At 39.5% G+C, this 17,327-nt stretch overlaps 2 protein-coding genes and 1 pseudogene across 6 annotated transcripts in view; 1 reads left to right on the plus strand and 2 right to left on the minus strand.

Annotated features, from left to right (window-relative positions):
- Positions 1-17,327, plus strand: part of LOC129459394 (zinc finger protein 431-like) — a 402,258-nt gene that overhangs the window by 141,005 nt on the left and 243,926 nt on the right.
- Positions 1-17,327, minus strand: part of LOC134732303 (zinc finger protein OZF-like) — a 319,666-nt pseudogene that overhangs the window by 100,778 nt on the left and 201,561 nt on the right.
- The window catches only part of LOC129459396 (zinc finger protein 737), a 32,732-nt gene that overhangs the window by 13,237 nt on the left and 2,168 nt on the right, over positions 1-17,327 (minus strand). For 3 of the 5 annotated variants that reach the window (XM_063616358.1, XM_063616359.1, XM_055236112.2), the window contains exons 2-3: positions 7,295-7,421; positions 6,077-6,172 (exon numbers count right to left, since the gene is read on the minus strand). In XM_063616358.1, the coding sequence (XP_063472428.1) occupies positions 6,077-6,172; positions 7,295-7,421 (223 nt within the window). Of the gene's footprint in view, positions 1-5,679; positions 5,840-6,072; positions 6,173-7,294; positions 7,422-17,327 lie in introns of those variants that run through there. The other 2 variants (XM_055236113.2, XM_063616360.1) reach the window with 2 other exon arrangements.

The raw sequence follows: 17,327 nt of genomic DNA on the forward strand, positions 1-17,327 counted from the left end.
AGAATTTATATTGCAGCATGAGGTTTGAAGAACATGGACATCCAAACCATATTATAGACCACCTAAGATTCACAGACACACACAAAACTCTCCAGTCAACACCAAGATAATATACAGTATTCCTATTTGCATCTGGTGTATTCTGTTAGGACACATACAAAGTTTTATTAAATTAAAAATACTGACTTGGTGCCATAGCCCTTGCCTATAATCCTAACACTTTGGGAGATCCATTGGGGCCAAAAGTTTGAGACCATCCTGGGCAACATAGTGAGATCTTAACACTACAAACAAGCACACAATTAGCCAGACATGGTAGTGCATGTCTACAGTCCTACCTACTCAAAAAACTGAGGAGAAAGGATCACTTGAGCCCAGGAGGCTGAGGCTACAATGAGCCACAATTATGCCACTGCACTGCAGCCTGGGTGACAGTAAGATCTTGTCTCAAAACAACAACAACCAATCATTTTTAAAACACTAAAATTACACACTGTGTGTTTTCTAACAAAAACTGAATGAAACTAGGAATTAAAAGCAAAAGTCAAACTGGCAAATTCAAAAATATGTGAATATGAAACACACTCTTCAACATATTCTTGCTCAAGGGGCAAAAAAATTTATTTTTCAAAGTTGTCAATACAACCTACAGTTAAAACCTACAGTAACATGGCCAGGCGTGGTGGCTCATGCCTGTAATCCCAGCACTTTTGGAGGCCAAGGCAGGTGGATCATGAGATCAGTAGATTGAGACCATCCTGGCTAACATGGTGAAACCCCATCTCTATTAAAAATACAAAAAATTAGCCAGGCATGGTAGCAGGTGCCTGTAGTCCCAGCCATTTCAGAGGCTGAGGCAGGAGAATGGCATGAACCTGGGAGGTGGAGCTTGCAGTAAGCTGAGATTGCATCACTGCACTCCAGCCAGGGTGACACAGCGAGACTCTGTCTCAAAAAAAAAAAAAAAAAAAACCACCTACAGTGACATAAACGATGTGACAGTGACACAAAGATAAACAAATGAAAGAACAGAATAGAGAGCTCAGAAATGAACCCTTCTGTATATGATCAGATGATCTTCCACAGAGTTGCCATGCATACCAAATAGAAATAATCTCTTCAAAAAATGATGTTGAAAACGGAATATCAACACTGATAAAGTTGTTTATTTCCTTGAATGATACAATAATACATTTTAAATAAAATGCTTAAACATAAAAATACACAAGTGAGGAAAAGCATTTGAAAGAACATACAAAATCATTAATTTGTAGAGAAATGAAAAAAAAAAAACACAATGACAAAATCAACTTACACTCATTAGGTTCAATAAAAATAAAACCCACGTTGATTGCTGGTGGAAAACAAAGACATAGCCATTATTTTAAAATGTTGTAAATGTTCCTCATTTATGAATCTCTATCCAAAATATGTAACACAGGCCAGGTGCAGTGGCTCAAGCCTGTAATCCTAGCAGTTTGGGAGGCTGAGGTGGGCAGATAACCTGAGGTCAGGTGTTTGAGACCAGCCTGGCCAACACACCATTTCTACTAAAAATAAAAGATTAGCTTGGCGATGTGATGTGCACCTGTAATCCCAGCTACTTGGGAGGCTGAGATAGGAGAATCGCTTAAACCCAGAAGGCAGAGGTTGCAGTGAGCCGAAATCACGCCACTGTACTTTAGCCTGGGCAACAAAGTGAGACTCCATCTCAAAAAAAAGGAAAACAACAACAACAACAACAAAAAACAATATGCAACACAGGACCTGGAAGATATAATTGAAAATCTATGTGTATTGTACCAGTATTCACAAAAGCAAAAAGGCTGAAGCAACCCAGATGTCTCTTGATTTATAAACATATCAAAAAATGTAACATATATATATGATGAAGTATTATTCCACCTTAGAAAAAACAATCTTGTCAATTTTAAGATGAACTTTGAGAATATTATGTCACCTGAACTAATCCAGTGACAAAATTATGGATACTGTATGATTCCACATATATGAGAGATCTTAAGTAGTCAAAATCATAAAATCAGAAAGTGGAAGGTTTGTCTGTCAAGGGCTGGAGAGAGGGTAAAATGAGCAGTTGTTACTTAATGGTCAATGACTTTTAGTTTTACAAGATGTAAAGTTTCTAGAAGTCTTTTGCATAACAATGTGAATATACTTAACATGACTGAAATGAACAGCTTTTTTTTTTGAGATGCGGTCTCACTCTGTCACCCAAGCTGAAGTGTAGTGGTACAATTTTGACTTCCCTTCAATCTCCCAAGTAGCTGGGGCCACAGCTGCACATCACTATGCCTGGCTATTATTTTTTGTTTTTATAGAGAGGTGTCTCCATATGTTGCCCTGGCTGGTCTCAAACTGTTGGGCTCCATGGATCCTCCAGTCCTGGCCTCCCAAAATCCTGGGATCACAAATAAGAGCCTCCACCAAGCCTGGCCCTGAAATGCACACTTCAATAGATTTAAGGTGGTAAATTTTACATTATGTGTTTTTAAGACAATTTTTTTAAAGAAAAACTGAAAAAAAAAACAAAAAAAAACACAGAATTATATATCTTTTTGAAAATTACTTTCAAATCGTAGAAGTGTTGCTTTCACAAAAGCAAATATATATTCATCATTAAACACATGGTGATAATAAGACTATCTTCATAAGTACTCACTTAGACAAAACTACCATAAAAAATCAGCTAAGAAAGAATATAAGCCATAACTAAAATTCGGGTCATATTTATACATAAATACACATACATATGTAATCTGATTATGATAGACATGCATAATTTATCTCTTAATTAAACCTTAAATTGACTTAAAGTGTACAAAAAGAATTGCAAATTGTCTAAAATTATAATACATAAGTAAAACCAAAACACCCAATAAACTAATGTTAAGAAACCTACACTGAGGCCAGACGCACTGGGTCACATCTGTAATCCCAGCACTTTGGGAGACAAAAGCATGCAAATCCCGAGGTCAGCAGTTCCAGACCAGATTGGCCAATATGCTGAAACCCCATCTCTGCTAAAAAGACAAAAATTAGCTGAGCGTGGTGGCTCATGCCTGTAGTCCCAGCTACTTGGGAGGTCAAGGCAGAAGAATCACTTGAACCTTGGAGGGGTTCAAAACTTCAAAACAACAATAAGAGAAGTGTTTACTCATAAAATCTTGTATGCAACATTGAAGTATAATTTTTAAAAAATTGTCAGGCCGGGCGCAGTGGCTCACGACGGTTATCTCAACACTTTGGGAGGCCAAGATGAGCAGATCACCTGAGGTCAGGAGTTCAAGACCAGCCTGGCTAAAGTGGTGAAGCCCCATCTCTACTAAAAATACAAAAATTAGCTGGGGATGGTGACACATGCCTGTAATCCCAGCTACTTGGGAGACTGAGGTATGAGAATAGCTTGAACCCAGGAAGTGGAGGTTGCAGTGAGCCAAGATCACACCACTACACTCCAGCCTGGGTGACAGAGTGTGACTCCATCTCAAAAAAAAAAAAAAAATTCTGGATAACTGCAATATTTAACTGTTAGTGTGTACTCATGAAATGCAAGTATTCTGAATCATTAGCATGCACAGTGTGGCAGTAAAATTTCAGCGATTATGCAGTATAATTACAATAGAAGACACTAATGAGAAAATAAATTAGCATTTAAAAGAAACTAGTTACTTTTAATATCTTAAATATATGGTATTCTTACACAAAATGAAACTGCTGTAATCAAACATTGGAAGCAAAGAGTACCCTTACATTGTTAAATAAAGAAGTATATATTTTGCAGAATGGGGTTAGACCCTCTGATATGTGAAACAAATATTAGGAAATGAACTATTTTATTATGGAGATATAGGCTGAAAAAAGTAGATGAACATCCTATAATTCCTTTTTGCCTTCAGCAAACTTAAATTTATAAATAACTATTTTAGTAACTATGGGTGCCTACTAATTATGTAATTTACTTCAGGCGTATCCTGAAAATTCTAGCATATTGTCTTCAATATCTGAATCTAAAATTACAAAAATATCTGAAAGAGAAAATAGAAAATAAAAATATATAGGGAGAGTGACATCAGTAAAATGAAAAGATTAAAAGTGCCCTATTTTCATATTCCCCTACAGCAAAACAATGTCAGCCATCTCTGACAAAAATACCTTTATGAGAGAACCAGGATTATGACTCACACATGTAATGACAGCTCCATGGAACATTAAGGTTGGAAAACTGCTTCAGGCCAGGATTTTGAGACCAGCCTGGGTCTCAAAGACCAGATCAAAGATGTAGCAAGACGCCATCTGCAAAATAAGTGCCTCTAAGGGAGATTTGAGAGCCAGGGTGGGAGTTGTGAAATGCTGTTAAAGCTTAAGATTGAGAAGTGTTCTATTCAGAAGGCAGGCCCTCATTCAGGTGGGAAACTACAGGACCCCTGGCTACAGACCAGGATAGGGTTAACCCAAGTTGGTCCCACAGAGAATTCTGAACTTACTCTGTAACCAGCCCAAACTCCCAGCCACAGCCTGGCAGAGGTCCTGCCATTCCAGAGACCTGGAGGAAGGCACCCATTTACAGCCATGTAGGCAGGCCTGCAGACTTTGGACTTTACTGGGGTCCCTGAAGCGGTGCAATGACTCAGTTTCAGTTACCTGAGACACAGTTTATGGTCAGTTCTGCCTACATAGAAACCCACACAATTGGGCCGGGTGGGGTGCCTCAAGCCTGTAATGCCAGTACTTTGGGAGGCTGAGGCAGGCGGATCATCTGAGGTCAGGAGTTTGAGACCAGCCTTGCCAACATGGTGAAACCCAGTCTCTACCACAAAAATACAAAAAATTAGCTAGGTGTTGTGGTGAGCACCAGTAATCCCAGCTACCCAGCAGGCTGAGGCAAGAGAACCACTTGAACCCAGGAGGCGAAGGCTGCAGTGAGCCAAAATCATGCCATTGCACTTTAGCCTGGGCAACAAGAGTGAAACTCCATCTCAAAAAAAAAAAAAGAAAGAAAGAAAGAAAGAAAGAAAGAAAGAAAGAAAGAAAGAATCCATTGCAATCGAAGAAAAATAAGTAAAAGTTGCTATTTGTGGATCATACATCTTATATTTTAAAAACCATAAACAGTACATTAAAACCTGTCTAAACTAATGAATACACTGAGTAAATTAGCAAAATATAAAATTAACACACAAGTACATGTATGGTTTCACACCCTTAAAACAAACTATCTGATAAGATAGAGGAAGAAAAAATCTTATTTAATATAGCATTAAATAATAAATTTCTGAGAAAAAGATTAACCAAGAAGGTAAGAAAATGTTTACAATAAAAAAATGAAAAATTAGAAGATCCAAATAAATTTTAAAATATTTTATGTCTAGGGATTGAAAGAATAAATATTATTAAAGTTTCATATTATCCAAAGTGATCTATAGATTTCATAAACGTCCTGTCAAAATTGCAGTGTTTTTTTTTTTTACAGAAATGGAAAATACAATTCTAAAATTTACATGAAAATAAAATAAACTCTGAATAGCCAACGCAATCTTGAAAAAAAAGAACAAAGCAGAAGGAAATCATACTTATAATTTCAAACTATATTTCAAGACTATATAGTAATAAAAATAGAAAGGACTAAGTAGAAAAATAAACAAAAAAATTCAACAGAAACTACTACTCTCACACGTCAGACCTGATGCAAAAAGAGAAATAATTCTGAAAATCATGCAGATATTTGTGCATCCCCAAAACAATGAAAAAGCAGCCAGATTGTGCAGTCTTTCATATGCCATGAAGAGGACTTTGGCTCTCACTGTGAACTTGAAGGGAGCTCACCGAAAGAAAAGTAGAACTTTTACAGAATTTAAAAGCATAAGCAGAAGATGCCCCTTTATAAGAGCAAAATTTAAGAAAAAAAAAAAAAAAAAAAAAAAAAAACAAAAACAGCTGCCCAGGAACTATTTCCTTTGGAACACAGCTTCCCAAATCACACTTTAAGGACTGGCTTTCTCTTTGACTTTGGGACCCCTTATCTGTGTCTGCTGTATTCATTTTTACTCGCACCTACCTGAGGGGTTGGCTACCATCTCATGTTTCTTCATGGTCAAAGGTTTTTTTCCTTGCTCCAGACAGGTGATTAGGTCTGGCTTAGAGATAACAATACCTGTTATATTAAAAATAAATAACATGAATCTTGCTCATATTCTCCAATTACAAGCTAGTAATGTGCTCAGCAAAGACAATGTAATAAAATATTATAGTAAATTAATACCAAAATACAAATTTACAACAGAAATTTCTAAATATTTAGAAAATACTTTAAATTTGCCAGGTGCAGTCGCTCATGCCTGTAATCTCAGCACTTTGGGAGGCCAAGGTGGGTGAATCACAAGGTCAGGAGTTAGAGACCAGCCTGGCCAGCATGGTGAAACCTCATCTCTACTAAAAATACAAAAATTAGCCAAACATGGTGACTTGCCCCTGTAGTCCCAGATACTCGGGAGGCTGAGGCAGAAGAATTGCTTGAACCTGGGAGGTAGATGTTTCAGGAAGCTGAGATCACACCACTGCACTCCAGCCTGGGTGACAGAGTGAGACTCTGTCTCAAAAAAAAAAAAAAAAAAAGAAAGAAAGAAAATACTTTCAATTTGTAGGTTTCTTAATTTTCCTTCCTGGTACTACTGAATCAAAAATTGGTGGTGGCAATTAGATTTTCAGGTGGAAGCTACAATAGTTTATGTCAGTAAATTTCTGGAGTTACCACTAATTTGGAGTGAAGATTACAGCTCACCTCAGAAATATGGAAAGTTTGGATTCAGATGAAACATCTTGAAGAAATTTTTTTCTTTTTTTTTTTTCCCCTCGAGACAAAACCTTGCTCTGTTGCCTGGGCTGGAGTGCAATGGCATGATTTTGACTCACTGCAACCTCCACCTCCTGGGTTCAAGCTATTCTCCTGCCTCATCTTCCCAATTAGCTGGGATTACAGGCATGTGCCATCATGCCCAGCTAATTTCTTGTACTTTTAGTAGAAATGGGGTTTCACCATGTTGGCCAGGCTGGTCTTGAACTCCTGGCCTCAGGTAATCCCCCCACCTCAGCCTCCCAAAGTGCTGGGATTACAGGCATGAGGCACTGAAGAAATTATTTTCTAAATGAACAAATTCTGAAGATTTTCCTGAAAAAGTGGATCTGAAACTTTTATAAAAGAATTACTAAAAAAAATCTACAAAAGAAATAAAACCTTTTGTGTATATTATGAATTATGTATTAAAGTTTTTCTCACCAAGGAAGACCAGGTTTCTGTAGTTCTCTAACATCACATCCCTGTATAAATTCTGCTGTGCAGTGTCCAGGCAATGCCACTCCTCCAGAGAGAATTCTATGGCCACATCTCTAAATTGCAATGGTCCCTGGAAAACACACACACATACGTTTTTACCAAGTGGCCATGGGTGGAATTTTTAATTTGACTTAAGGTCAAATGAGAGAGTAAAGACAAATGGTTCTGACTTATAGGACTGACTAAAATTATCCAATAAAATAACTTTCAACACAGAAATATTCTCTAAAGTATTCTCTGAGAAAAAAGAACAGCATAAGATCCACAACATCAGTTCGTGTATTTTTCTAGATAGTAAACTGTAAAATTAAGGGTATGAACATGAACATGTACATTTTTTAGTGCTATGTTTACAAGATATGGAATGAGTTGTGAATATTTTTCAGACGAAAAAGACATGCTGAGTTAGAAGGTACCTCTCAAATTTAAATATATACAATAAGTTGAAGACCTTGTTATACAGGGGTTTTTTTCCAGAAGATCTGGAATAAAGTCTGATTTTTTGAATTTCTAACAAGCTCACCAATAATGTCAATGTTTTTGGCCCAAGAAGGATATTTTGTCAAACATCCAGTAAGTGGAAGAGCCTGTTTTTACCAGTTTTTCTGGCCTGTAAACAAAGATGAGTCTTCATTTTCCAAAGAAAAATATGTAGAAAGAATTAAGAAAAAAGGACAGCTGCCAGATTAAATGTGGTCGTTTATTCACATCAGCTGCATAAAGATACTTAATAATGAAGAGAAAAATAATCAGCTACATAGTGAAAAATATCTGTCAGAGAGCTATTTAAGCAAGTGAATCACTAACCATTAACTTCACTAGGAGAAATTTTTATGATGTGCTAATGCACACAGAAGAACACAGCATCACTGTTGAAATATTCCTCTTTTAAAAAAGTAAATAAAATCTGATTCAATCATAAAGAACCACCAGTTTTATGCAAACCTCAAAATACAGATAACTCCTATGTTCTATAATTTTTAGTAATAATTTTAAATAGACTTCATTTAGCACCCTAGAGAGCAGGTATGTCATAATAAGTTTTTTCAGAACTTTCTGGGTAATAAATGGCATCCCATTTAAATAAGCAATTTTTTTTTTTTTTTTTTTTTTTGAGGCAAAGTCTCACTCTTGTGCCCCAGGCTGGAGTGCAATGGCATGATCTCCACTCACTGCAACCTCCGCCTCCTGGGTTCAAGTGGGTCTCCTGCCTCAGCCTCCCGAGTAGCTGGGATTACAGGTGCCTGCCACCATGCCCGGCTAGTTTTTGTATTTTTAGTAGAGACGGAGTTCCACCACGTTGGCCAGGCTGGTCTCGATCTCCTGACCTCGGGTGATCTGCCCACCTCGACCTTCCAAGGTGCTGGAATTACAGGTGTGAGCCATCGCGCCCGACCTAAATAAGGAATTTTTTTCTTTTTTTTTTTTATATGGAAAATCACTCTGTTGCCCAGGCTGGAGTGCAGTGGTGCAACCTCGGCTCACTGCAACCTCTGCTTCCCAGGTTCAAGCTATTCTGCTGCCTCAGCCTCCTGAGTAGCTGGGATTGCAGGCGCCCACTGCCACGCCCGGCTAATTTTTTGCCTTTTTTAGTAGAGAACACATGAATGGAGCCTCAACATTACATGTTGTCCATCTTTACTAAGGACCACAGTTTTCCCCAATAGAAATCTTGAGTATCCACATCTTTCCATGTTCAACAGCCACAAAGGGAACATTTTTAATATTGCAGATCATAAATTCTTGTTGAGAAATCTGCATGGCATATGAGAAGTTATGATGTAGAGAATGAAGAAAAGGCTCTGGGATACAGCAGAGAAACATTTTTCAGACAGCTTTGACTATTCTAAGAATTTTAAGAAGTACTTAAACCAAACTCCTTAGGGAGGAAAAACACAAGTAGAGAAGTAAAGGTTTGCAAGTACTAAATGCACAGCATTCCAGAAGGCAGAGTGGACGCAGCTTTTCAGCTGAGGCATGTTTACCTAAAGAAAAGCCTTTTTTTTTTTTCCCTCCTATCTCCTCCTTCACTGGAATTCCTTCTCAGATGAGATTCTCTGGACAAATTACACCTGAATCTTGAGAATATGCCTTTAAAGGTGTCAGTACCACAAGTATACCTGCTAGCATGACATCAACTGGCAGAAAAAGACAGAAAAATTCACCCATTTCTGTCCTTTGAAACAGAAGAGGTTCAGGAACGATGAGCTGCTCCATAAAGATGAAAATATAAGTTTCTCCTTTCCTGTCCTCAGGTGCCCTCCCCTGCCACAGACACCATCCATTTCTGCTACAGTAATGGAAATATGTGCCACTGATCTGTCCCTACCAAACCCAAACAGAACAGACCCTGCGGCTACCCTTTAGTGCAAAGGTGGAACTTAACGCTCATGAATGTATTTTGAAGGCCTCATACCTGATTCTGGCCTCACCTTAGAGTCACATGAGGCCCTTCATTAAAACAACATGGATGCTTCAACCCAGAATAATAAACAGAAGCTGTGGGGAGGGCACAAGAGATTTCTGCAAATTGGCCACGTGATCCTCATGAGCAGCCTGGGCTGATAATCACTAAGCTAAGCATTGCCTCTCAAGCTTTAACTAGCTTATAATTCACTTGGTAATTTTAGCTCCACCTTATGTAATGTGATTCTGCAGGTTTGAAAAGGGTCCATGAATGGGTGTTTCAAACAAGTTCCCTGTCAATGCTGATGTTGCTCCCCATTAGCTCATTATTATCATTAGTCAGAGAAGCAGGCACAGCACATGGTCCCTTACACTTAGCACTCTTGTCACAACCAAATACTTCTCATACAAACAAGGACAACCCACCTCCATCCTAAAGTTTTATATTATTTGATGTCTCTTCAAAGTTTACAGAGGAAACAAGGCAGCAATGTCTGAATAAGTCTGTATTTAAAAAACAACATGTACCCATGTACTAATGCAATGTTTGTTAAGCAGGTACTATGTGCTCAAGAGAATGATACAGAGCACTGTGCTGGGAATAACACATTATGTGATTTAATTCTCATAACACCCTGGGAGCTGGTACTAAGGGTTTAATAGTTTTCAAGATTTAGATAAAGGGCCCGGCATTTTTATTTCTTCTTCTGTTTCTCTGTCATCAATTTTTTTTAAATTGTACAGAATAAAAGCTAAAAATAGATGAAAGATACAGAAAGAAAGAGGTTAATGTAGTTTAGACAAAATTTTATTCTCTTTATATTTACTTTTTTGTGACTTATGGAGCAACTACTGGATCTGCAGGAATAGAAAACAAGTTGCTAAATAGAATGTCTCTGCAAGCACTGGTTTTAATAGAACATTTAAAATCCAGGGCCCTAAAATACATACTGTATTCATCCCATTTATCTGCTTTGTGGTTTCAGGAAATTGAGCACCAGCTCTAGAAAGGCAGCAGGATTCACCAGTCAAAACTCTCATCTCTTCTAATCAGTTCTCTGAGGAAAGACTCCAAGGTAGGGTCAGACCTAAATAAGGCCTCCAAAAAGGGTGAATCTGAACAGGTCTGGGTCAGGGTGAGGACCTGCTCTCTATGTCACTGCGGTACTACCAGTTTTGTTTTTTCTAAGCTTACCTAAAAAAAACCTTAAATCCCAGAGTTTCTGTAATTTTAATATTTTCTAGCCACTGCCCTGTCAACTTTATACTACATTCTAATATGCAATTTAAACAAATCCTTTAAGGTTTTCTAGGGTAATTTTTTTTTTTTTTTTGAGATGTAGTCTCGCTCTGTCACACAGGCTGGTGTGCAGTGGTGCCATCTCGGCTCACTACAGCCTCTGCCTCCAGGGTTCAAGTGATTCTTCTCTCTCAGCCTCCTGAGTAGCTGGAACTACAGGTGCATGCCACCACGCCCGGCGAATTTTTGTATTATTAGTAGAGACGGCATTTCACCATATTAGCCAGTCTGGTCCCAAACTCCTGACCTTGCGATCCACCTGCCTCAGCCCCACAAAGTGCTGGGATTACAGGCATGAGCAACCACACCCAGCTTTTCTAGGGTAATTTTATTAGAAAATAAATATGTACATGTAGCAAGGTAAAAGAAATAGAAATTATACGGCCAGGAGTGGTGGCTGACGCCCATAATCCCAGCACTTTGGGAGGATGATGTGGGTGGATCACCACCTCAGGATTTCGAGACCAGCTTGACCAGATGGTGAAACCCCGTCTCTACTAAACATACAAAAATTTAAAAAAAAAGATATATATAAACTAGCTGGGCGTGGTGGCTGGCACCTGTAATCCCAGCTACTCAGGAGGCTGAAGCAGGAGAATCGCTTGAACCAGGGCAGCAGAGGATGCAGTGAGCCAAGATCACACCACTGCATTCCAGCCTAGGTGACAGAGACTCCGTCTCAAAAAAAAAAAAAAAAAAAAACTTTAATAACAATTCTTCTGTTCATAAATATGCCTTCAGATGTAGACATCAGAAGTCTCAAAAATATAAAGAAAGTGGCCTAAAGCCCAAGATTTTGGACACATCTATTTATTATACCAACCATATGATGCATAATTCAATTATTTATCCAGTTGCTAGTCTAGACTAAAAGCTTCTGGATTGTAGGAACCAAGACTGCTTCATAGTTTTTTTTTTAATGGCCATATAAAATGGAAGCAACTAGTTTATCCATTTGGGTCTCCAGATCTTTTCCTTCTTTATCATCCAAGTACTAAGAAACTGGAGAAACTCTCATCTGGGTACCAACCAAAGACACCTCTTGTACAAGGGGATGAACTAACAGGATGACTCATTTCCCTTACACTGAGACAGAAGCAGAATTAACCACTTTTGTCAGCCTAACACAATTCTGCTCTGGACATCCTCAAATGCCTCAAAGACACCTAGGTGATTGTGAGGGAATCCCAGTGACCCTGGGCTGATGGCTCAATGATAAGCCAGGCTGGAGAGACTTAGGCTGAAGACCAATGTAACAGAATAGAAAGCCCAGAAATAATGACACCCTCCTGCAACCATGAGATTTTTGACAAAGCTGACAAGAGAAATGTGGGAAGAATTCTCTCTTTAATAAATGGTGCTGGAATAACTACCTAGCACTATGTAGAAGACTGAAACTAGGTCACTTCATTACAGCATATACAAAAATCAACTCAAGATAAACACTTAAATGTAAACTTAAAATTATAAGAAACACTGCACGAAAACCTAGGAAATACCATTCTAGACACAGAAACTGGCAAAGAATTCATGATGAAGCTACCAAAAGCAACTGCAACAGAAGCAAAAATTGACAAATGGGACCTATTTAAACTAAAGAGCTTCTTCACAGCAAAGGAAACTATCAACAGAGGAAAAAGACAACCTACAGAATAAAAGAAAATATTTGCAAACTTTGCCTCTGTCAAAGGTCTAATATCCAGAATTTATTAGAAACTTAAACAACTTTAAAAGAAAAATCCAAACGACCTCATTAAGAAGTAGGCAAAAAAGATGAACAGATGCTTTTCAAAAGAAAATATACATGTGGCTAAGAAGTACATGAAAAAAATGCTCATTGCTAATCACTAGAGAAATTAAAAGAAAAACCACAATGAGATATCACTTCACACCAGTCAGAATGGCTATTTTCAAAAAGTCAAAAAATAACAGATGCTGGCAAGGTTGCAGAGAAAACAGAATGCTTATACTCTGCTGGTGGGAGTGTAAATTAGTTCAACAACTGTAAAAAGCAGGGTGGCGGTTGCTCACAGAACAACAGAATTATCATTTGACCCAGGGATCTCATAATTGGGTATATACCCAAAGAAATATAAATTATTATATTATAAAGACACATCCACATGCATGTTCACTGCAGCACTATTCACAATAGCAAAGACAAGGACAGGCCCTAAATGCCTTTCAGTGGTAGACTGGGTAAAGAAAATATGGTATGGTCAGAAGCTGTGGCTCATGTCTGTAATCCCAGCACCTTGGGAGGCCGAGGGAGGTGGACTCCCTGAGCTTAGAAGTTTGAGATCAGCCTGGGCAACAATGCAAAATCCTGTCTCCATGGAAAATACAACAAGAAAAATTGGCCAGGTGTGGTAACGCCCACGTGTAGTCCAAGCTACTTGGGAGGATGAGGCAGGAGAAAATTGCTTGAGCCTGGGATGTTGAGGCTAAAGTAAACCAATATCATGCCATGGCACTCTAGCCTGGGCAATAAGGGAGACCATGTCTTTCCAAAAATAAAATAAAATAAAAGATTTAGTCAAAATAAAATATGGTACATAAACATCATGGAATACTCTGTGGCCATTAAAAAAAAATCATGTCCTTTGCAATAACATCAATGAAGCTGGAGACCATCATTCTTAGAAAACAAATGCAGAGGCCTGGCGCAGTGGCTCATGCCTGTAATCCCACCACTTTGGGAGGCCAATGTGGGTTGATCACTTGAGGTCAGGAGTTCGAGACCAGCCTTCCCAACATGGAGAAACCCCGTCTCTACTAAAAATACAGAATTAGCTGGGTGTGGTGGCATGCGCCTGTAATCCCAGCTACTCAGGAGGCTGAGGCAGGAGAATCACTTGAAACTGGGAGACGGAGGTTGCAGTGAGCCGAGATCACACCATTGCACTCCAGCCTGGGCAACAAAAGTGAAACTCCGTTTCCAAAAAAAAAAAAAAAACGGAACAGAAAATAATGCAGAAACAGAAAACCAAATGCATGTTTTTATTTATAAGTAACAGCTAAATAATAACACACAAACACGAAGAGAACAGATGCTGCGGCCTAGTTGAGGGTGGAGGGTGGAAGACTAAGAGAATCAGAAAACATACCTGTTTGGTGCTATGCTTAATACCTCAGTGACAAAAAAAATCTGCACGAGAAATGCCCATGCACCAAAACAAACCCACGTGTACCCCAAAACAAAAATAAAAGCTAAAAGAAAAAATTAAATCCCTGTGTGGGAGAGAGTGCAATGTAGGTGAGAGGACTGATTTTTGCTACAGATAGTGGTCCCGGTGCAGCTGTACTCTGATTTATTACTGTGTGCAGGCACACATACGAGATTATGAACAGCTGATTCAAAATGCTAGGTTGGTGGAGAAAACAGGTTGCTGCTGCAGATTCAGTGTCTGGGGGTGGGGATATGCCAGGAGACTTGTAGAGACTTGTGGGTTCTTGACAAGAAACACTAGGATCAAAAATGCCGTAGTGAAGTTCCTGAGGGTGGTGCCTACTCCTGGGAGGAGGGTGGACATGTCAATGTCTAGTGTGTTTGTGAGTGGGTGGGAATCCTGTGGTGGCAGCTGTGGGAAAAGGGAGTCTGTCATCAGAGCTCCTTTTTTCTAAGTTTTCAGTCCTCTGTCACCCTGGGAGAATACCTGCAATCACAGGACAATGGGCAGTGTGACAGCCTGTGTACCAGACAGCAGAGCTCCCATTCCGAAACACCTAGAGTTTTATTCCAGGCCAGACTTCTGTGATATCTTTTTTCTGGTACCAAATCTGTAGAGTTAGCTGAACATTAAACAATTCTCCGACACCAACTCATTGTCTACCATTTGAATTCTGACATCACCCAGAGTCAACACAGACCCTGATTCAGGGCTCGGTCCCACAACACTGTCCTCACTGCAGATGCTAATCACAAACCCCATGGGCTTATCTATGCTTCTGAGCTACTGTTTAAAAACTGGGGAGTCCCATAACCTCTCTGAATTTCAATAATTTGGTAGAGCTACTCACAGAACTCAGCAAAACACGGTAGTTATGTTTACTAGTTTATTATAAAAAGTACAACCCAGGAAAAGTCAAATGGAAGAAATGTACATGACAAAGAAAAGAGGTGGGGAAAGATGAAATACATAGATAATCCTGGAAAATATTTGTGATTAATAAAATTCTCCATCCTTTGTATGCTCCAGAAACAGTTTATGGAAAGAAACACTCTTCCCATTATGACTTAGACAGTGCTCTCTTTTCTTACCTATCACACAGACAGACACACACACTGCACATTTTCTCCTTTTTCTCATTAAAATAATCAGCTGAATTTGTCTTCAGCGCTCAAAATAAAATATTTCTTCACTTTGTCACCTAGGCTGGAGTGCAGTGGTGCAATCTTGGCTCACTGCAACCTCTGCCTCCCAGGTTCAAGCAATTCTCCTGCCTCAGCCTCCCAAGTAGCTGGGATTATAGGCACCCACCAACACACCTGGCTAATTTTTTTTTTTTTTTTTTAATGGAATTTCACTCTTGTTGCCCAGGCTAGAGTGCACTGGTGTGATCTTGGCTCATCACAGCCTGTACCTCCCAGGTTCAAGCCATTCTCCTGCCTCAGCCTCATAAGTAGCTTGGACTGCAGGCATGCACCACCATACCTGATGATTTTTTTTTGTAGCAGAGATGGGGTTTCTCCATGTTGGTCAGGCTGGTGTCGAACTCCCGACCTCAGGTGATCTGCCCACCTTAGCCTCCTAATAATTTTTTTATTTTAGTAGAGACAGGATTTCACCATGTTGGCCAGGCTGGTCTCACAAACACCTGACCTCAGGTGATCTGCCTGCCTCAGCCTCGCAAAGTGCTGGGATTACAGGCATGAGCCACCACACTTAGCCTAAAATAAAATATCCCTTAATCGAACTCTTCTTAAGCTTATCTCCCTCCCTCAGGCTCCTGAACTTTGTGTTACCCTCAGTCGGAGTCAGCATACAACCCCATTTTACGTCCCTCCTAAGAACATGCTGATTTCAGGGTAAGACATTCTCTGATCTAAGATCTGACTTTTTCACTCTCCATTTGCCATTCCCTTCCCACCTCCTTTCTAATCTTGTTTCCTCCTCCCTAAAAAACAAAGCCCTTTTCTGCCTACATCTTTGCAAGCCATAAAGATCTTATACTTAGTTGGTATTTTCTGCTGTTGCAATTTTTTTTTGGAATTCATTTTTTTAACATAAATATTTTTTATTTTACAAAGCGTAGAAAGTGCCGCAAAACCTAACAACTTCATCATCAGTAAGACCCTCTCAGTTTCCTTTCATCTTAACCTCAACTGCATCTGCCTGTGGATCCCCAGCTTTCCACAGCTCCGTGGCTTCTCTCAGGATAAAGCCTCGTATGGCTGGGGTGAGCAGGCTGGGACATCTGCAGGGGAGGCTCCCCAGAAAAAACTGAGTCTTTAATAACATCCTGTTGCTGGCTTAGTATCAGCCTTAGCTTGGAGTCACTAGGTTCAAGCTTTAATTTCCATGTCAGAGTTATTCACTTGGTTTTTGAAACTAAGTGTTAGAAAAATCCAGGGAAATTACTCAAACACAGTGTTTATATAAGAGAAGGAAATTTTAAGGTGCTTACTTTTCTTTTTTTTTTTTTTTGAGACAGAGTCTCACCCTGTGGCCCAGGCTGGAGTTCAATGGCATGATCTTGGCTCACTGCAACCTCCGCCTCCCAGGTTCAAGACCTTCTTGTGCCTCAGCCTCCCAAGTTGTTGGGAATACAGGCATATGCCACCACACCCGGCTAATTTTTGTATTTTTAGTAGAGATGGGGTTTCATCATGTTGGGCAAGCTGGCCTCAAACTCCTGACCTCAAGTGATCCACCTACCTCGGCCTCCCAAAGTGCTGAGATGACAGGCGTGAGCCACTGCACCTGGCTAAGGTGCTTGCATTTGATACCTCCATAAGAAAAGCAAATATGTCTACTTCTTTCAGAAAATATATGTATTATTTTATTATTTATCTTAAAAATAAGTAGGCTGGGTGCGGCAAATCATGCCTGTAATCCCAACACTTTGGAAGGCTGAGGCAGGTAGATCACGATGTCAGAAGATCAAGACCATTCTGGCCAACATGTTGAAACCTCCTCTGTACTTAAAATACAAAAAAATTAGCTGGGCGTGGTGGCACGTTCCTGTAATCCCAGCTACTCAGGAGGCTGAGGCAGGAGAATTGCTTGAACCCGGGAGGTGGCGGTTGCAGTGAGCCGGTATCACGCC

The sequence above is a fragment of the Symphalangus syndactylus genome, chromosome 13, assembly GCF_028878055.3.
Source record: "Symphalangus syndactylus isolate Jambi chromosome 13, NHGRI_mSymSyn1-v2.1_pri, whole genome shotgun sequence".
In the NCBI taxonomy this organism is placed as follows: Eukaryota; Metazoa; Chordata; class Mammalia; order Primates; family Hylobatidae; genus Symphalangus; species Symphalangus syndactylus.